This window comes from Esox lucius, chromosome 21, assembly GCF_011004845.1.
Source record: "Esox lucius isolate fEsoLuc1 chromosome 21, fEsoLuc1.pri, whole genome shotgun sequence".
Lineage (NCBI taxonomy): Eukaryota > Metazoa > Chordata > Actinopteri > Esociformes > Esocidae > Esox > Esox lucius.
The window spans coordinates 25,983,301-26,004,343 of record NC_047589.1 but is presented as its reverse complement, the minus strand read 5'-3'; the positions used below and the strand labels follow the sequence as shown (position 1 = coordinate 26,004,343).

The following is a 21,043-nucleotide window of genomic DNA, read 5'->3' as shown; positions in this document are numbered from 1 at the left end:
AGCACAAGATTAGTGACCGAACAGCAACACAAACATGAATGCATAAGTCAAGCACAACAGATAGCCTTGTGTTTACAGTGGTGGACCAGTAACTGAAAGGTCACTGGTTGAAATCCCTGACTGCAACAGGGTAAAGAAATATCTGTGGTCGTGCCTCTCAGCTCCCGTAAGTTTGTTCTGGGTGACAGCGTCTGCTAAAGGGCTAAACTCGAAATAATAACAGCCAGGAGGTCAGAGGTAAAACACTGCAGCCAAGCTGTCACTCCTTTTTATTAACTATCAATTATTAACTATCAAATGTTTCATGAGAGTAACAGAAAAAAAAACTATTTTAGGAGCTGACACTGATGCTGCTGCTAAATGACTAATTAACATGAACAAATTCTAACCAGTATAAGTCTGTATATGACTATTCAGGTGTGTGTGTGTGTGTGTGTGTGTGTGTGTGAACGCCCGGTGGTGTGTCCTGTCGTCCGTGTCTCACGTTTGTAGTGCTTTTGTCCACTGACTTGTGCTCGGTCTTCTCAGTCTGCCTGATGGGAAACAGTAAGTCGGGAATACACACCATTAGAGGTGAACACACTCATCGTCCCTCGATCCCCCTCTTCATCACGGTGACCTACCTTGTCCTTGCCAATCGGCAGGTCCCTCCAGAGCGTCTCCGCCACATCTCGACCCTGTTGGCTCCATGTTTGCAAAGAGTCCCTGCTCACCTGAGACACACAAGCAAACGATTTAAATGGAAAACACTGACTGTGTAGAAGTGCCAGTTGGTTCTGGGGGTCCTGCTATGAGGTCTGGCCTAAATCACTTAAAACATTAACAGATTTAGTACCCCTAAAATAAAATCCATAAACTGTTCAAAAATGTCATTTAAAACTCCCAGCACTCACAAATCCGTCATAGGTTTCTAAACTGACCATAACTAACAGAATTCCAGCCATTAAAACCCTCCAGTCAGCAGTCAGAGGTCACGTCTCCATCCTCCCTCCCTCTGAACTGGGTGTCCACTCATCATTTTCCTATCCTGCTTCTACGTCCGCCTGGCGGCGTTGTGGCACACACGGAAAAACACACCTGTATCCTATTCTCTGCCCGGGTGTGTCTTAAAAAGATCACATAAAACAGGCCCAAAATAGATCAGAGGCAATCTATTAAATCACATAGCTTCCTCACACACACTTCACAGCCAGAACTTCCTGCAGGATACCAAGATCCGCCCCGCTGGGGAGCTGGGAAACAGGACACACTAACAATTAACACAATTGGCAGGGACACAATTTTGGGTAAAAAAAATTATAAACACATAAAAAATGTATTTTCCCTAATCCAAAATCTAACCCTGACCTCAACCTCATTAAACTAACATTCATCCCTTAACTTAACCCTAATAATAACCCTAAACCTCAACACACACAGACAAACAGACATACCCTGAGTAGTGAATTGGCCTGCTGTGGGTAGAACATGGAAGCGGTCAGAGCCATCAAACCGACAGGAAACACCAGCCTCTTCACCCTGGAACCTAGAGACACAGAGATTGGTGAGTGTGTCGTGCGTTTCTGGTGTGTGTGTGTGTGTGTGTGTGTGCGCATTTACTTTTGGCCAGATACAGTCCTAGGAAGCCAGAGAAGCCAATCGCCCCGACACTGGGATAGAGGTCAGAAGGCGGATCACTGAGGAATTTGTACGTTTCTAAGGGGAGTGAGAGAACACAGACTGAGGTATGTAAGACGCCACATACTGTATATCAAAGTGTCCATATGATGGTGGATCTTCTCACCTTGCACAGTCCTAATGGAAGTGCTCAGCGTGGGTTCCACAGTCCGGTAGACTCCCTGGACCCCAGAGTGTTTCACATCCCAGATGGGAAAGAGAGATAGAGAGACCTGAATCTACTCTTCAATTCATATAGATGCAGTTCGTATAACACGCTCCGTAACAAAAGAGAATTTCCAACACAATAAAACACGTTTAAAAACGATTTTGAGGTTACAAAAGGAGTATAATGATACCAGTAAAAGGTCATAAATACACAATGATATGAAGAACTGAAAGTTGGCTATTGACTGAAATAGTATGAGTCACAATAGCCATACAGCCTAATGGGACAACCTGAATGAGGCTGCTTGCACTGTTCCACCTATAATTTCTTCCAAAGAGGATTTTTAGATCCACTTCAAATAAGGTCTGTGTTTTGTCATAGGCTTACACCACTGAAGGTTTAAGTATCAATGGAATGAGGTGACTTTTATCAATATTGTCTAAATATAAGCAGACAATGTTTATTGAAGCAAATATGTTGACGAGATTTACAAGTTTATCAAAACGCTGAGCTGTAGAAAGCCTAAACAAAACACAGGTCGTGAGGCATTTTTAAAATTCCTTATGGGATAAATTAATGGTGAAATGGAAAACAAGAACCAATATCCCATTTTACCACTATTTCTTATGGGGATTATGACTCATTGACTATTTCAGGGTATTTACAGGATGTATTTACAGGACGTATTTACAGGACGTATTTACAGGACGTATTTACCTGTGAGTGGGGTTAAAATGTAATTTAGTATGTAATCAGTGTATGCGTCAGTGTATGTTATTTATGAGTGTGTGTTGGGAGTGGAAGCACATGTCCGTTTTAAAATAGCCCAATGTTTTTGCTTGCAGTCAATATTAAACCGATATCGCAAAACATTTTGACGAATGCAGATGCCACCTAATTGATCACTGTTATTTCCTGTTTAGAGTTTTTGCTTTAGTCAGATTGGTCACCCTGAGTGTCTTGTCACCAACCTCAGCTTTCTCCAGAGCCACCAGCCTTGTTTCCTGCAACAACAACAAAAAATGATAACCTCAAAGATAAAGAGAACGATGCCACTTGTGACTTCCTGAATACGAACACAACACCCCAAGTTCAAAGGCATACTTTGGGCAGAGGTGTACCTGACACTGATTGGTGAAAGGCTCAGCCCATTTCCTCAGGTCAGCTACGGCCTGTTCCACAGGGCCTGCCACTGGCTCCACATACCTGAGCTGTGGCTCTGGGGCAGTATAGAGGGATGGGAGCTGTAACACCCACAAACAGGTACTTCAATTCAGCAGCAGCATCTGAACAGTTATCAGCAAAGGGTTATGAGGGAAACTGTTGAAGCCTACACACACCCAAAACTGCCTATAATTACAGATAAGGCGGCGCCTGCCAATAACTCTCCGTGGACAGGATATAGCAGAGGGGTCACATGACTGCCGTCCTACAGTACCTACCTCCTCAATACTGAGACTCGGAGCTGCGGGTTTCTTCTTAACCTCGCTGGCGGCGAGGACCGTCGGAGTCCCAGTCAGTAGACCAATTACCCCTGACGTGGAAGCAGGCTGCGGGATCTGGCCGCGGACAAACAGTTAAAACCGTTACGCTAGTGTACAATAAATGTGTGGAAGCGGCCGTGGATATTTAATGGCTGTTTCAAAACCAACGCTACCTGTAATAAGGAAAATGTTCTGCACAAAGTAAAGCATAACGCTTGTTATCCAAACATATTTAAGTGGTCAAGCAGGTAAATAGAAAGATAAACAATTTTTTTTACTGTAGAACGTCACCCGTTTTGTCCAGTAAATAATTGATTCATATACGTAGCTACCCATAGTTGCATAGACTGTACATTTTAATACAATTATACGTTTCAGTTCCTGAAAAGCGTTTCCGCTTTAACATAATTAGACTTATGGCTAATATTATTGGCACTGACTCTGACCTCAAGCTTGTTTGAAATGTACAGTAATGTTCATTTTGCTGATGCTCTCTTTAGCAAGCTAGCTACAGTTCAGTATGTAACAGCCCAAGCCCTGCTCCTCTAAAAAAAAAATAGTGGTCACTCGTCCAGTCGGTTATTAGATATTTGTAACATTGTAAAATAGCTTAAATGTATCACACAATAAGATTACCAGTTTACCAACGCTTTCCATGTTCATGTCTCTGGTTATATCTGTAACTATTTCCATTCGTACGGCAAGTCGGAGGAGGAAAAACACTTAAGAGCAGCACCAGTGGCATCACAGTGTAGCACATGCCATACGTGCCACTTTATTGCGGGGCTTAATAGTTTTGTTTGCATTGTAATCGTTCATGGTGAATTGGAGTGGCTAGCTCAAAAATATAAAAATATAGCTCATCAACATACGCATTAACTGTGAACAAGAAGCAAATATAAGTGTAATTTATGAATCGTGACGACACTTTCTAAAGTCCCTCGTTGACCAGATCGGGACCTGATTAAGATCTTTCTCAACGTCTGTGTTCTGGTTCTGGGCCAACGCATTGGTTTCTACCAAGTAGGCAGAACCCATTAGTTTCTGTGACCAGTCAAAATGTTCGGTCCTTTTCGCAACTAATAAGATTGTTCATTGCGGGATTCAGATCCAAATCGAATTTAAGTTAGTGACGGAAATTAATGTTTGCGTGCTATGTGTAGCGTTTGTCTGGAGCAGAGTTTGGTAAGTGGGCAATTATCTCCTCGACTTTGTGGATGTGAAGTATGTAATTCATTTGAATTTTTATCATCCTATTTGGTAACGTTACCACATCCACCAACTCAATAAAACACCAAAAGAAAGCTGAAAAGCTGAACAGTATGAACATTTATTTCTGGATAGAAATTACAAAGTTTCAAATAGCAGTGTCTACTGAGATTATAGTAAATACATTATCTTGTTTACTTTTTCCAAATACAGTCATCGTACAACAGGGTATTTTTTCGTCCTCAATATTCTATAATTTTATCCTACCGAGAATGAGGGCTGATGAGGATCATAAATGCTGAGCTATGACAGACAGACAGATAGACAGACAGGCCATGTCCCAAATCGAAACACCTGTAGTACATACACATTTAGTAGTACCTACACACCTGTAGAGGGAGACATCCGCTTAAAGACTGGGTTTGGCATAATATGAGCCTGTGCCAGACATACATCATTCATCGAATTACAAAAAAAAAATGTCAATGGAGATTCTCTCCATTATTACTTTTTCATCGAGAAGTAGATTTATTGTGGGTCTGGAACACCAACAGGGTGTTGAAGTTCATGATGTTGACACTTATTTTCACATGAGAAAATATACATTGACACAAAACAGAGATGGAAATGGGAGTTGACAGAAGACCACGTCACATTTAAGCTGCCTCAGTGATGTTAACAGTCTCTGGTATTCCTGCAGTACCACAAACTGTTCCGTGATTATGGGTAAAAGGCCTGTTTGTATGCTACTGCATAAATACTGAACTAGGGGTTTGATCGAAGAGAGTTGTGACTAGGACGCTACGTAGTAGGGAAGGAGAGAGGAATCATAAAAACAGAGAAAGTGCGACGCAATCTCTCCCTCTCCAAGCATCACAAGGACTATGGCGAATTGCAACCCAACATCTCCTTCCCAACCAGTCGCATGGAGCGCCCTGGTGGATTTGGGATAAACACAAAAAAATGACTGATGGACAGACTGCAGAAGAATGTGCTTTAGCCCTTTTCATTGTTGCTCATGAAAAGAAGAATATGATGAGCAGGTTTCTACATAGAATTCAACCATTTAATTAATGATGTAATGAATGACATTCCATCAATAGAAGGCCTAATCTTAATACCTAGCAAGAGCTCTCAAGCTTTATCACCATCCTAGGCTCTACCATTATATCAACATGTTGTCAACGCGAGATGGTGCCTTTAACGGTTGGATGTTTTTTATGAAATAGTAATTGCTTGCATCGCGAGGTGCATTCCAGAGAAACTGTCAAATTCCATTCCAGTTCAGTCCTGCCGAATTGGGAGGCCGATTTGCAAGACAAATTGGTGTGACGATAAGCGAGAAACAACATGAAATTCGTGTCTGTTTCTGGTTTGGACTGTGGTGGTAGAATCTTCCAGTTGGATTAAATACTTGGGCACTGCGGCAAAACAAACTACCTCCAGGACAACTTCCTACCAAAAACAGACCATCAGCGCAGCAAGACACGTGTTGCCTGTCCTATAAAAAGATGAAACGCAACTGTTTAAATTACCATACCCAATGTTACGACTGTATATGTGAAAGCAGGTTTTGTAGGGATACTTCCTACTCTGCAGCTGGCTCTGTCAGACAGACAGGCAGGCAGGCAGGACTCACAACAGTAGGATTGATAAGTTACAGAAAACTTCAAACTTTAAGATATCAATTCATGATTAGAAATCAGTAACAGTAGATACTAGTTACTTCCTGGGTGTACCGAGTCAGGAATGCCATGCTTTTTTTTCTGTATTCTGTTCCGTATTCACAGTTTATTTTCTCGGTTGAATCAAATGTGGTTTCTGGTACCTTTCTGTGGCTGAGTTTCTGCTTTTGCCTGGTAAAACACCTGCCAGTAGCCAGCCACATTACCGCTCAGAGATGACATAAATAAATAAAGTGTAATCTTACATACATTACTGCCAGAGACAGGGAACCTTACACTGCTGTCGTCACCTCTGACCGTTGACCTCACGCGACCTCTCACTCAGCAGAACCAGTGTTATTGCAGTGTAGTCATGACAACGCTAAATCATCATGAACATCCTCTTCTTAGTACATCAATACAATTACCCTTCAGAAATGTATGCACCGCAATTCTGTGTGCTTATTTTCTCTCACGCACTCATTCACACACACACACGCGCACGCACGCACGCACGCACGCACGCACTCACTCACTCACTCACTCCGTCTAGAGAGGTTGTGTTACGGAAAGACTGTGTGATATCTCATGACCATGAAACAATGTGGTGGGAACAGACAGACAGAAATGGATTGGATGACTATGCTGAATCATACCAATAAAAAAAAAACTGACAACAATATTATGAAACTAACCCCAGTCCAAAATAAACCATCTGAATTATGAAAAAACATTTTCTCATTTTTCCCCTTTTTTTCTGAGAAAGCTTATATTGAAAATGATCAGCTTGAATATCCCAGCGCTGCTGATCACCCACGAAGCTCCCATTTCTGCCTGTGAGAAGCACAGACCACCATTAAATGTTACGTCCAGTCTAAAAGCTTCCGTGTCGTTAGAGCATTAGTGTCACACCTGTAAACACCAGTCTTCCCATGCCTGGCTCGGCCCGAACCTGCAGCCCACGGGAGGAGTCTGACTTAAAAGGGGGGCATGTCCAAACTGAACCAGACCTCAGCTGCAGCGCCGGACGTGCTCCAGGACGTACTCGGGGAAGTGCAGAGTGCAAACCTGCAGCCCGTCCAGTTTGCAAGGCATCCTGGGGTACTCGTCCTCCTTCCACTTGTTGTCCTCTGGGTCAAAGGTCAGGATGGAGTCGGAGTAGTGTCCGTTGTAGCAGAGGCCCCCCAGCACCATGATCTGCCTGTCCAGCACCGCCACGCCGTGCCCGCTGCGCCCGATGGGCATCGACGCCAGGATGGTCCACTCGTCGGTCTCAGGGTCGTAGACCTCCGTGGACGGGCAGCCCTGAGACTCGAACGACGCCCGGAGGATCACGCAGACGCCCCCGAACACGTACAGCTTCCCGTTGTGGGAGATCATCTTGTGGAAACAGCGGGCGTAGTTCATCTTTGACTTGTTCTCCCAGCAGCTGGCGTGCGGGTGCGCGCCGGGCAAGAGCGGGGTGCGGGCCGGACGCGCCCGGTGCGTGTCCATGGTCCCCGCCCCGGCAGTGCCCGCCGCGCACACCCCTCCCCCCGCGTCCCGGCCGGGGTCAAACACGCACACCTGCTTGGAGGTGGACGAGGAGGTGATCCCCCCGGTGATGTAGAGTTTCCCGCTCAGGACGGTGCCCTCGTGGCCGTACTTGTTCACGGGGTACGGGTCCACGAACTCCCAGCGGTCCGCCGTGATGTCGTAGCGTTCCGTGGAGTAGAATGTCTCGTCCCGCGTCCGGCCAGCCACGGCGTAAATGAATTTGCCGATGACCCCGACCGCAAATTCTGACCTGGAAGCCAATCAACGTTTTGTGATGAGTTAACGAAAAAAGTTCTTCGACACAGGTTACGGCTCATGCAAACATGAACGCGGAAACTAGTGGCGGAACACAACAGACCTGGGTACAGACATGTCGGCCATGCGTAGCCAGGAGTTCTGGCGAGGGTCGTAGCGGTACACTTTGGAGGAGGCGTGGAATTCCCCGTCAGGCCCTAGCTCCTCCCCCCCCAGCAGGAAGGCAAAGTTGTTGACGATGGCCAAGCAGTCTGGACGAAGGGGAACCTGGGGTCCTTCCAACTCCCACCACACCTACAGATAGGTCAAAAGCACACACGGGCGCACACAGAAAACAAAAAACTTCACTCCCTGCATTGTCTCCTGGTACAGCCCTTCAGGACACAGTGCAGATGACCCATTACATATCACTGGGTGACATCCACGCCAGGGGCCCAGCGAGCGCTGGGGTCGGGGAGTCGTCCCGTCCTTACCTTGGGCCTGTGGAGCAGTAGGATCTTGCTGTTCACCATGCTGTGTCCGATCATGCCCCTGAACACGGCGGTCTGGGGCCGGACCGAGCGGATGCGGTTGGACCGCGTGTCAACCAGAGGCTGGTCGTTGACGTCCTGGAAGTAGCTGAGAGCCTGGTCCACTTCCTGGCGCAGCTGCCGAGAGTAACGGTAGAACTCTGATGTCTTCACCTAAGGCAGATCAGTCATGAGGTGTGGTTATGGAGATTAGAAGGGTGTACTCATTAGGGTCGCAACGATAACGAGAATTCATGGCCAATACCGATAATTAAGAAATCATGTTCCACATATCAGTGCATCCCTAGTACTCATGGGAACGACGTGTGGGACGGGTGTTGCAGCAGTATCAGTGGGTGTGGCCGACCTTCTCAAAGACGTTAGCCGGGGTCATGAGGCAGAACCGTAGAGACTGGACGACGCTGTCTGTGTGTCTCCAACGACGGCGGTCGTGTCGTAGCCAAGCCTGGACGGACTCGTACAGCTCTATCTCCGGGAAGCGACTCAGGGCATCGCTGTCCAGGTAAACCTGACACGCGCACACATCCGCACACACGCACACCCGCACACAGTTAACAGGAATTCATCCCCTGTAATAAACAGTGTCATTGTTCGGGCACACAGTTAACTACGGTGTTGGCGGGCAGTCATTCCAGGCCCACCTGGAGTTTTTCTAAGCTGAGGTAGGACAGGAAGTCAGGTCTGCTCATGAGGGGAACAAAGTTCTCCAGCAGGAAGTTGTCCAGCTGCTCTTGCACACCCTCCACACCAACACTGAAGTCCTCCAGTAGCCTCATCACCTCAGCACAGTTCTCCAGGCAGATCTTAGACAGCAGGAAGGAACAGCAGAACTCCACGGCTTCTGTCAGCTGGACATACATGGCCGCCTGGACGGAAGAGAGGACCGGGGGACAGAGAGAGAGAGACGGCGACAGTTCTTAGCCAGTAGGACAAAACCAAGTAACCTGACCAGTCATCGCTGCCTGGAGAGCTGAAGGTAAAGGTGCGTCACCTGCAGAATCTCCTGTACGGTGACCATGCTGAGCTCCAGTGAGCCGTAGTACATGAACCTCAGGACGTGGCCAAAGCCTGCAGCTGTTAGCCCCTTCATGTGGATCTTGTCCTGGTCTCTCTCTCTCATGTCTGCAGTGAACATGACCCGGAAGTAGTCACTCTGGGTCGCCAGCAGGGCCTTGTGGGCCTGGAGGAGGGGGAAACCAATATATTACGTGTGTGAGTGTGAGTGTGTGTATGTGTGTGTTTTTGTGCGTGGTTTACCTGGAAGTGGTGTTCCTCTATCAGAAGTGTGACATCCAATAGGAGCCTCTCCTCGTACAGCGCCCGGAACCCTGAGGACACACTGCCATCATGCACCTGGGACAGGTACACCTCCACCTCCCCCCCAGACATGACACACCTGGAGGAGGAGCCAGATGGTTAATAATCTTCAGTCACAGACAAATGAAACAGTAGATAAAAAAAATAATAATAATCAACAAGTCACGTAAAAGGGGATGCATCACAGTGACCACCAAACACAGTCATGATTTTTCTCTCTCACGTGTGGGTGAAAAGTTCAGTCTCATGGGAGTATGTTCAATATTAACAAAGTCCGTATAAAAACAGATTTTGGCAGCAGGCTGAGTATGGCATTAACCATTTTAAACACTGATAGATATCGGGCATGAAAAGTAACTGAATCAATCTTGACACAATGTATGAGAGTACTAACTATCTCTGTACGAAGGACACTAGGTAGGAAATGTGATGCCCCATTACTGATGGGTCCCAAACACCCTGTCCATACCACCTGCTAGGAACTGTGTATGTGACTGTCATAGGACCCTCTGAATGGACCCCAGGGTCATAGGTTGGAACACACCACACAACCACTTATAATAGTCTGTGTAATGATTGGCTATGACCACTGACCGCCTCCTATGTGTCCAGGCATTAAAGACTTAACTTTGTAATCATTGGAGAACATGTAAGACCTATGAAAGATCAACATTTTGGACTCATGATATTTGAAGCCTCTCCCCTGACCTGTTGGTTGAAAGACTCTGTTCATGGATCAAATGTGGACAGAAGCTAACAACACCTGACTCTCTCTTAATCCACGTATGGTTGGGACCTTGATAAGCAAACACCGACAAAAACACCAGGGGGCAACGCCAACGGGTTCGGGAGACTTCCCATACTGAGGATTCCATGCTGCACGCATTCCTTCTAAGCCACGGCAAGCCGTTCCGCAGGGAAATCCCTGTCTACGGTACCAATCCTGAAAACCTCCCATGGAGCTCCCAGCCACGCGTCAACCAGCGGCACAGTCACGGCTGGAACGGGGCACCGCGGCAAACCGCGTGGCACTGTAAAACACCGCTTTACGAAAATGCTGCACTTACTGGAAGCCAAACACGGTGTTCGTGTGGACCAGTTGTGCATCGGCAGTGCACGCCTTCCCCTTACCGCAAAACGCCAGTGGCTTTGGATACACTGGAAGTATGCAGTTCTCCTTACTGTAAAAGCCCAGCGGGATCAGATACATTGGAAGCATACACTTCAGAATAGTTTTCGCATACAGACAAATAAACTTCCTGGAAAATTTCACGGCCGCTGTGGTAAAATGTCTATTTAGATTTTTCTGCATTCATCAGATATGTTCTGGTGGCCCGATTCCAGATAACTAAAGAACTCATTATTTTTGCAAACAAGAGATTATTTATGTGACGATTCATAATAATGGAACCATTGTGTACATGAAACCATACTGAATGTAGAGTCTGAAATGCAGCAAAAACATTCAACATTCCCACCTCAGTACTTCTATACACACCCACAGTGAAATGAACGTGAACAAAGACATGTGTACTGTCCACACACACACACGTACGGACTCTCACACACACACACGTACGGACTCTCACACACACACACGTACGGACTCTCACACACACACACGTACGGACTCTCACACACACACACGTACGGACTCTCACACACACACACGTACGGACTCTGACACACACACACACACACACACGTACGGACTCTGACACACACACACACGTACGGACTCTGACACACACACACGTACGGACTCTGACACACACACACACACGTACGGACTCTGACACACACACACACACGTACGGACTCTGACACACACACACGTACAGACTCTCCCACACACGCACGTACAGACTCTCCCACACACGCACGTACAGACTCTCCCACACACGCACGTACAGACTCTCCCACACACGCACGTACAGACTCTCCCACACACGCACGTACAGACTCTCCCACACACACACAACGTATGTACGGACACAACCGCGTAACGACGGTGTGTATGACCGTCGTTACGCGTTTGTGTCTGTGTACGGACATGCGTACGGACACACACACACGCGTACGGACACACACACACACACATGCGTACGGACACACACACACACACACGCGTACGGACACACACACACACACACACGCACGCGTACGGACACACACACGCACGCGTACGGACACACACACGCACGCGTACGGACACACACGCACGCGTACGGACACACGCACGCGTACGGACACACACGCACGCGTACGGACACGCACACACATGCGTACGGACACACACTAATACTAGCAGTAAACCCACCCATAGACAATCACATGCACAAACCCTCTATTCATTTCTAGACACAGCCACACACATAAACATGCGCACACACACAATGCGCACTCACCTCTGATTGGCCACGGGCATGTTAGAGGGGGTATTCCGAGCCAATCAGAGGACAGTGGCCCTTGTGTCCCGGGGGAAACTAACAACGCCCTTCTCAGAAACACCTGGATGACAGATCCAAAATTAAATTGTTCATTGAAACGGTTTAAAATCAATATGAAAGATTATTCAAACTAAGCTGCAGCCTAACCCTGGAGGTGCTGAGTGAGTCAGGCCAGATGTGTGGACATAAGTGACACTGCGACCAAGGGCAGAATAACTCAGATCTTCATTCCTACTCAAGAAAATACATCACTAACCCTTTCCCCTGCTTTTTAAGCATACATTCTTCTTACTCTGTGAGATTGAAAGCAGGTAGGAGGGATATAAAGGTAGCGATATGACGGATGGACGAAATCAGAACCGTATGTACATGACTTAAAGGAAGTTTGGGATGGGAGATGGTACCTTTTGCGGGCCTTGAGGCCAGTCTCGAACTTAGCTGACAGCACGCCTAGGGGACGCTCACATTTCCTCTGCTTAAGTTTGCCCTGATCTAGAGACACAGGAAACAGAAACAAAATATTCTACAAAGCTATAAATATGTGTTTTCCATGCATAAATGATGATTGAAAATGTGTCTAAGGCTTTTTCACTCAAAAACTATTTTTTTAAATATAGATTCACCATTTGATGTAATCGTAACTAGTGGTGCCTAGTGGCTCGCGAGTTCGCGCAGTCCGAGGAATCAAAGCTGCGGCTTGTACTGTATTTCTTATTGTTCGCGCAAGGCCATGACAACCAGGTCAGTCAAATTGATAGTCTATGTAACTGACCAACTTGCTAACGCCCGGCAATACAAATCGCTCTCTGACCTCCAATGTCCCAGTGTAACGTAGCTCACAACAACCCTTTCAGTTATCTACTGTAGGTAGTTTAGCAGGCAATAGTAAGTGGCTCACTCACCTCGGCGCTGCGAGTCCCCACAACCCCTCTTTGCCCAGGCAGACCTGGCACCTTCTGACATGGGTTGCGGGTTTATATGCGAGATCAAGAAAAAGGACAACAATAAAGCAACGCTGAGGTTTCCTTATAATCCATTTAGAATCCCCCGCGTCTTCAATTTGTCGTTATTTCAACTGGATGTGAAAATACTGTTTGTCTATAGAGTCCACAGCCATTGCCGACGCCATATTATTCTCTGCACTGACGTCATTTCCTGAGGTAGAGCCCGTTCGAACGGAACTGTAGTGGCGTTGTTGTGCGGTGAAGTGGACCTGTCAATCATATCATCCGGCAGGTGTACTACCCCGTACTGGGTCAACCTGCGATTATAGAGATGCTGCGGTGCAAACTAATAGTTATCTCTTCTAATACTGACCATAATCAACTACAAGCTTCCTCGTTATCTGCTTTCTGTCTCTCCCTCTCCCTAAATTGAACTCTAATTACTTTATTGGCATAATCAGTTATTACAAACAAGAAAATAACCATGGCAAATGAAACTTTATCTCAGAGCAGTCTGTCTGGCTGATTGTCAGTTTTGGTGTAACCACGTTTTTCTCCCCAATTTCGCGATATTGAATTTGCGTTTTAGACGTTGCTACATCATCTCACAGCGGACACTCCACGCCGAGGTATGTCAAACAAACCAATATGTGTCCGCATTCAACCAGAATCCCTACTCGCTGGAGGGAAAGCATTCTTCAGTCTTTCATCTTGATTTGCGATAACATAAGCACAACAAGACAAACCAACTCTATTTGCATAATTGTGTTCAGTCTCTTCAATCCGGACGATCATTCGTCCAATGCCCGGACAAGATTTGGACATATTGGTCCTTTTCCAGACTCATTTATTTTTTGGTGATGCTATATCATGTCCACCGACATCATGTCCAGATCAAACTAAATCTGTCCTGAATGTAGATGTGCAGACATCCCCAGAGGTCCGCGGTCCCTTCTGCTTCCAGTCAAAACGTGAACATTCATATCTGGTCCAGATTTCAATAGGCGTTAATTTCAAAATGTGTAATGTTCTAGGGCAGAACTGTTTTACGAGTACATTTTTGTCATTGAGACACTTATTGAAAAGGGCTTACAGTCGATACATTCAACTATAACATATAACACAGTACTGGTGTGTGAATGCATTTTAAAGGTCAGTAAATAACATTTATTAACTGTCCGGAAAAGACATAGCTTACAGGGCTGGTCATGAATCCAGAATGTCGGTAGAATCAGTTGGGTTGGGAAACAATCATTCCATCCTAATACATGGTTATCAAAACACAAAGGTGTGGGGAGTCTACACAAACACTGACCTTATTTGAAAAAGATGTAAAAATCCCCTAAAGAAGAAATGAATAATAGACAGAGCAGCTTTATGACTAATACTATTTCAATCAGTAACAAATTTTGGGTTTGAACTCAAGTATAAAAATGTTATTATCCATTATGATTATTATATATACATGTCATATCTGTGTTTATTACCTATTACAACATCTGTAAAAGTATGGCTGATCCCTCCTGATGACTCAATTGGAATTGTGATTACAAAGGCCTACTAATTGAGTCATCAGGAGTGGTCAGCCTTGGTCAACTGGGTCTTCAGAATGGATCCACCAATGAAGTTGGATGTCCCACTCAGTTGACTACACTAAAATGTCCTTTAATGGAAATGTCCATTTGATAAAAAATGTCCCTCAGTTAAGTCCTCTAACCATCTCTTTTATGCTTATCTATGTGCAAATTGACTAGTATGTGGTGCCAATGACAGCTAGATCTGGTCTACAGAGGCTAAAGAGGTACATTTTGTCTGTTCTTACGTGCCTGTGAAAGGTTAAGTAGAATTCTTTATGGATAACAAGATACCATCATTCAGAAATTGAGACCGATAATCCATAAATTGACATAAGGCCTTATAAGGAGGAAAATCTCAGTATCTATGAAAAAACTACAAATAGGTCAACTAGTGATGTAATCAATATATGACGGACCCAACACATGTAGCTGGTTCTTTTTCACTTTTTTATGATTAGTCAATTAAACGAAATAAAACTGAATGTTTATAAATATAATATAGCAACTTCAAAATATGTGTTAACAGCAACAGTAGAGAGCTTGGAATTGCACGTAAATTAGAAGATTGCATCATCCTTTAGGGAAGGACCCTTTTTCTTTTGATTAATTCGACAACAATATTACGATATAATAAAGGTCTCATTTAAAATGCGCGACACCATGATAAAACATCTGTTCCTTTATAACTGACAGTTTTGATTTTCGACATTAGTAGAACAAAAACGTACTCGAAATATAATTTTGTGTATTTATTATATCATTCAGGCAATCACCGATGATACTCAATTCCTTTTACGTTCAAGATGGCGGGTGATGAGTCTGGAGTAACGCTGGGTCAGCCACATCTTTCCAAACAAGATCTAAATTCTCTGGTGAGTGTACATATTTTCAACAGTGATCAGATGGGTTGTGTTTATTCGGTACCGTTAACGTCATCGAAAATATATGATTAATTACGTTGTCGCAGGCACCGTGTTAGTTGCTATTCTGCCGGCGCATGCTAACAGTAACGTTAGCTTGGCTGTGGTAGCAGCATGGGGAACTGTGCACATTCAGCCCTGAAAATGAATAACGTCAGTTTCCTGTACGCATAGGTTGAATAACATCTGTTGAAATTGTTTAAACCTAGCCATTTGTGCTTTGTTTGTTTATGGGCAGTTGTCTGTGAAATTAAAACAGCTGTTCAGTTGCTAATGTCTTTCCTGAATGGGCAGGAAATGTCGCAGGCAGCAGAACTTCTGAATGAACAACGGCTCATTCATATGTGTGGATGAGCTAAACTCCGATACGGTGTACATAAACTACATCTAGCCGTTAAATTAGTCGATATTATTCCTGTGAAAAGGGATGTGGAAATGTTTGTTACCATGGTACCCACCATCTTAACGTAAACCCGTATCCTCAATAAGTAATGACTCAATTACCCATTCAGATAAGTCTTCTCTGCTTCGCCACCACTCACGCACATTATCCTTTGCTATCTTTTGTATTTATTTATTAAAAAAAACTGTTTCTATTAATAGGATGTTTCCATCCTGACCCCTCTCTCTCAAGAGATCATCAGCCGACAAGCCACCATCAACATTGGTGAGTGAACCAAAACCAGTCTCCTATAGAAACAGTGAGATCTTACAAGATATGCTGGGGAGATGAGCCAATTAAAACCTCCCCCTACACTTCATTGACCAGCTCTAGCTTGTGTGATTGTATGCACTAAATTTGACCCCCCTCACGGGCCAAATACATCCAGTACCATGCTCTGATCTCTGCCTCTAGGCACCATTGGTCATGTGGCCCACGGGAAGTCGACTGTGGTCAAGGCCATTTCAGGGGTTCACACGGTCCGCTTCAAAAATGAGCTGGAGAGGAACATCACCATCAAATTAGGTTATGCCAACGCCAAGGTAAGGAAAGGTGGCTGTTAATTGAACCAGAAATGGAAATACCCAACAGTGTGTAGCTGCTGAAGTGGAGTCATGTTTTGGGCAGAATTAATGTCAGACTAGGAAAGGCTTAGTACCAGAAGATCAGGTGATGTTAACAGGGCTTAATCCCAAATATCATTGCTCAGACTTTTTCAGCTGCCTGCAAGCGTGTCTGGGAGAATTTCTACCGACACCTCAACCATAATGAATGTTTCAACTGTCTGTTACAGTCTGCCACTGCTGCTCATGGTTTAAACAGTACAGCTATTAAACTTAACGCCAGCGATACTTAGAAAACATCAATGGTCAATTTTTCATGTGCTATTAGTCCTAACTTGCATGTACTCACACTGTGAGACACATGCACTATTACGTCCGCAATGTCAAAACCTACCCGGCGGTTGGCGGGTGTTACTGTCAGGCTCTGGATGTTCCCCCCGCTCACCCACCTCTGCTCCAGGTGTACAAGCTGGATGACCCCAGCTGCCCCAGGCCGGAGTGCTACAGGTCGTGCGGTTCCAGCACTCCGGATGAGTTCCCGACAGACATCCCCGGAACCAAGGGCAACTTCAAACTCGTCAGACACGTGTCCTTCGTGGACTGTCCCGGCCACGACATCCTGATGGCCACCATGTTGAACGGTGCGGCTGTAATGGATGCCGCCCTCCTCCTCATTGGTGAGGACCGTTTCCCGTTGATCAGCGCTGTGATACCTAACCACGCTGATACATCCCACACGCTCCTGACAGGATACCCAGGGTGAAACCGCTCTCATTAACCGTCCATGCGTCTCCCCCAGCTGGTAACGAGTCGTGCCCCCAGCCCCAGACGTCTGAGCACCTGGCTGCCATAGAGATCATGAAGCTCAAACACATCCTGATCCTCCAGAACAAGATCGACCTGGTGAAGGAGAGCCAGGCCAAGGAGCAGTATGAACAGATCCTGGCCTTCGTGCAGGGTCAGTGGCTTGGGTGTTGTTTTTTTGTCCTGTTAGCGGAGGCGTGTGTCCTGTGCTCCTTAAACAGTCTAACCTCCCTGTTTCTCTGTCTTTAGGTACAGTGGCTGAGGGGGCACCTATCATTCCTATCTCAGCCCAGCTGAAATACAACATAGAGGTGGTTTGTGAATACATTGTCAAGAAAATCCCTGTCCCCATCAGAGACTTCACCTCAGAACCTAGACTCATTGGTAAGAACAAACACAGGGACGTGCAGAGCATAGGGACATGATGTCTGTATCAGTCTCCTGATGTCTGATTGATGCGCTCGGTTAACCTGACACATGTGTTCCAGTGATCCGGTCATTTGACGTCAACAAGCCTGGTTGTGAGGTGGATGACCTGAAAGGAGGCGTGGCTGGAGGCAGTATTCTAAAAGGCGTGCTTAAGGTAGGTCTGCCACTTCCCCTTGCCTCAAAGCATTATGGGCAAGTGGTCCAAAGTCCATATGAAGATTAGGGTTGGGACAAATCTAATGACACATTGACCTATTCTGTCCTAAAATCTTCTGGAGATGCAGATTTATACATTTGCAGAAATGACAACGTAACTGAATGGTTAAACACACTGGTATACAAATGGTGACTATAACTGTTGTGAATCTGAATAATGCTTAGATGTATTTAGTCATTGCTGCACCTGCCAGATGTGCCTGTGTTATTGAGCTTGCTCACTGAGAAATGCAGGCATGGTTGGAGGTGTGGTTTAATGTTGGTGTCGGCAAGGACACACCCACCTGTTAAACCCTGGTCCGATATACTAGGCCATGTCAACTTGGTAGAAGATCAAAAATCATTCCAGAGCAAAGTGGGGAATTGTGCACAGTTAACGATCCCAGTAAAACTGGGCTGTTTCGGCTTTAGAGATGTTCCCATGGCACTACTAACCGCTATGGTAAAATGCCTGTTCATAGAAAATACCTTTTCTTTCTGTTTCAAAGTTGAAATCACAACAGTGTTGGCTACAATAAGGATTAGCAGTAGTGGAATTTGCATTTTGTCTTCAAATTGAAAGTCAACCAATGGAAGATGTGCAAACAAATATTGTTATCATGCCACATTTCTGTTGAGTAAAATTATTGTTTTTAGTTATTTTCAAGATGAAATACACATTGTACGATTTAGGCTAGATTCTCACCTGTTGATTTCACTTGGAGGCTGGTTTATATTGAGGTGTTGCCATCCCATATATGGGAAAGCTAGGGCAGGACTTGTTGACAATTGTATTTCAAACCCAACCCTGCATTACATTGTGACCCAATCACTGGAAGAGTTGTTTGTGAAGAGTTGTTTGGTGCTTCAGTTTTTCTTTAAAACAAATGGGCCTAATGAAACGGTCAGGGTTATTTATTATTAAGTCTAGCTCTGCAGAAAGATTTTCGTAGGCAAACTTTCCTCTGTAGCCTACATAAAAATACTAATCAGATTTACTAGCTTAACTTTTAGAAACAAACATTTAGTAGGTTTAGTGTCAAACTGAATTACAGTTTACGCCCATTGCAGAATTTAAGGAAAGAAACACTCTGACAACATTAGAAATACCAGGCTTGCTACATACGGAGTAAATTTGTATATTTTTATATGCTTGTCTGTGTCTCTCTGTGTAGGTGGGTCAGGAGTTGGAGGTGCGTCCAGGCATTGTGTCGAAGGATCAGGACGGAAAGCTGATGTGTAAGCCCATCTTCTCCAAGATCGTCTCCCTGTTCGCCGAGCACAATGACCTGCAGTACGCAGCACCCGGGGGGCTCATCGGTACGGACCTGTGTGGTTTCTGCTGGTGTAAAATGAAAGCTGGAGTCAGCCATGTACATGATGTGGAAAACATCATGGATTTCCCCCTGTTGTTCCTCATGTGTCTGCATGTGCCCTTGGTCCCGTCCAGGCGTGGGTACTAAGATTGACCCGACCCTGTGCAGAGCGGACCGTATGGTGGGCCAGGTACTGGGAGCAGTGGGTGCACTACCCGAGATCTTCACGGAGCTGGAAATCTCCTACTTCCTGTTGCGGAGGCTTCTGGGAGTCCGCACTGAAGGAGACAAGAAGGCTGCCAAGGTCAGTTACTGCCGGGCTCTGTGTTGTACTGCTGTGGTTGAGAAGGGACTGGATTGCTGTGTGAGTTCATGACTTGTCTTTCAATATAGTTTGAAAGGCAGGCAGTGTGAGAGGAGTCTACTGGAACCGTTTCTCCCCTCAGGTCCAAAAGCTGTCCAAAAACGAGGTGCTGATGGTGAACATCGGCAGTCTGTCTACCGGCGGCAGGGTCAGTGCCGTGAAGGCTGATCTGGCCAAGATCGTCCTCACCAATCCTGTCTGCACCGAGGTCGGAGAGAAAATTGCGCTCAGCCGCCGGGTGGAGAAACATTGGCGGTGAGGGCGGGACAGAATAAGATGCCATGTGTTTTTTTGAGGATCTCTTCCTGACATGGCTGTGGTTCTACTGCTCCTAAGGTAGATGCTGACTGCTCTGTCTTTCTCTTCCCTCTTTAGTCTGATTGGCTGGGGCCAGATCAGGAGGGGCGTTACCATTACCCCAACGGTGGATGATGACTGAGTACCTAACTGGAAATGTCTCCATGGCAACTCCCTCTGGACTAGACAACATGCCCAACATACTCCTTTTCATACACACGCCTGTACAGCTGCTGAGAGCGAGAGATACACGCCCCCCGACAGGGGGGGAGGATTGGGGAGGGGGGGAGGCTGCATCTTAAAATGGCTATCACTTTCTCTCCTGTCTCATCTGCAAAAGAAATGGGACAGACGAAAGTTGTCTTTTAGGCCTCTGACCTGTGTTTTTTTTATTTTTTTCCTCCATATTTGTGCAGATGAGGACTGGAAGCCACAGTAGGGTGTTGAGGTGCAGCCGGGGGGGGGGGGGGGGTTAGTAGGTCTGGCGTTTTTAAGTTGAAATCTCCTACGATGTACCGGGGCTGATGGAACGGGGGCAACGCTCACAACACTAAACACAGAAATGTAATGGATAGAGCTAAGATGACTTGAGTCCCAGTGATTTCCACATGTCAGAGAATCTTGTCTATTTTAAACATTTCTATCTGGATGTACAGATGTAAGCGTTGCTCCCTTCTGAGTGAGCTCCGCGTCAGACCGTATCACACGGACGATTGGGCTGTGTGTGTGTTCTGCTATCAACCGCTTTCAGTGGCTCTAATAAAATACACATTTGGAACAAAACCTGTCTGTGTGCTTTGTTGCTAGACGGTACATTTCGATTTGGCACCTTTCTTAACCGTCTCTCGGTGGTCCAAAAAGTGAATATGTGCACAGCACTGTTAAAAAACCCTGTGTCAAGGGTCTACACATTGTATACAAT

At 45.7% G+C, this 21,043-nt stretch overlaps 3 protein-coding genes across 7 annotated transcripts; 1 reads left to right on the top strand and 2 right to left on the bottom strand.

Annotated features, from left to right (window-relative positions):
- Window positions 1-238: 238 nt before the first annotated feature.
- On the bottom strand, window positions 239-4,078 carry LOC105021991 (apolipoprotein O-like). Of its 2 annotated transcripts, none has more exons than XM_020041560.3 (9): window positions 3,946-4,078; window positions 3,268-3,384; window positions 2,947-3,069; window positions 2,776-2,829; window positions 1,784-1,838; window positions 1,600-1,695; window positions 1,434-1,525; window positions 624-713; window positions 239-533 (listed from the first exon to the last, which is right to left on the bottom strand). In XM_020041560.3, exons 1-9 carry the CDS (start codon window positions 4,000-4,002, stop codon window positions 525-527), a joined length of 693 nt encoding a protein of 230 aa, XP_019897119.2. In that variant the 5' UTR covers window positions 4,003-4,078; the 3' UTR covers window positions 239-524.
- A 532-nt stretch (window positions 4,079-4,610) lies between these two features.
- Window positions 4,611-13,444, bottom strand: klhl15 (kelch-like family member 15). 4 transcript variants are annotated; one of them, XM_010890066.4, is made up of 9 exons: window positions 13,173-13,444; window positions 12,675-12,762; window positions 9,761-9,899; window positions 9,495-9,683; window positions 9,145-9,369; window positions 8,850-9,011; window positions 8,447-8,656; window positions 8,077-8,267; window positions 4,611-7,968 (listed from the first exon to the last, which is right to left on the bottom strand). In XM_010890066.4, exons 1-9 carry the CDS (start codon window positions 13,231-13,233, stop codon window positions 7,194-7,196), a joined length of 2,040 nt encoding a protein of 679 aa, XP_010888368.1. In that variant the 5' UTR covers window positions 13,234-13,444; the 3' UTR covers window positions 4,611-7,193. The 4 variants fall into 4 exon arrangements, with proteins under 4 accessions (XP_010888368.1, XP_019897584.1, XP_010888369.1 ...); XM_020042025.3 differs by lacking the exon at window positions 12,675-12,762 and adding an exon at window positions 12,229-12,331; XM_010890067.3 differs by lacking the exon at window positions 13,173-13,444 and adding an exon at window positions 12,229-12,331.
- Window positions 13,445-15,558: 2,114 nt separating this feature from the next.
- On the top strand, window positions 15,559-20,904 carry eif2s3 (eukaryotic translation initiation factor 2, subunit 3 gamma). The gene is made up of 11 exons (XM_010890065.4): window positions 15,559-15,663; window positions 16,315-16,378; window positions 16,568-16,695; window positions 17,177-17,393; window positions 17,516-17,674; window positions 17,770-17,904; window positions 18,009-18,103; window positions 19,320-19,464; window positions 19,595-19,764; window positions 19,907-20,079; window positions 20,200-20,904. The coding sequence occupies exons 1-11, from the start codon at window positions 15,595-15,597 to the stop codon at window positions 20,261-20,263; spliced, it is 1,419 nt and encodes a 472-aa protein (XP_010888367.1). The 5' UTR covers window positions 15,559-15,594; the 3' UTR covers window positions 20,264-20,904.
- The last annotated feature ends 139 nt before the right edge of the window (window positions 20,905-21,043 follow it).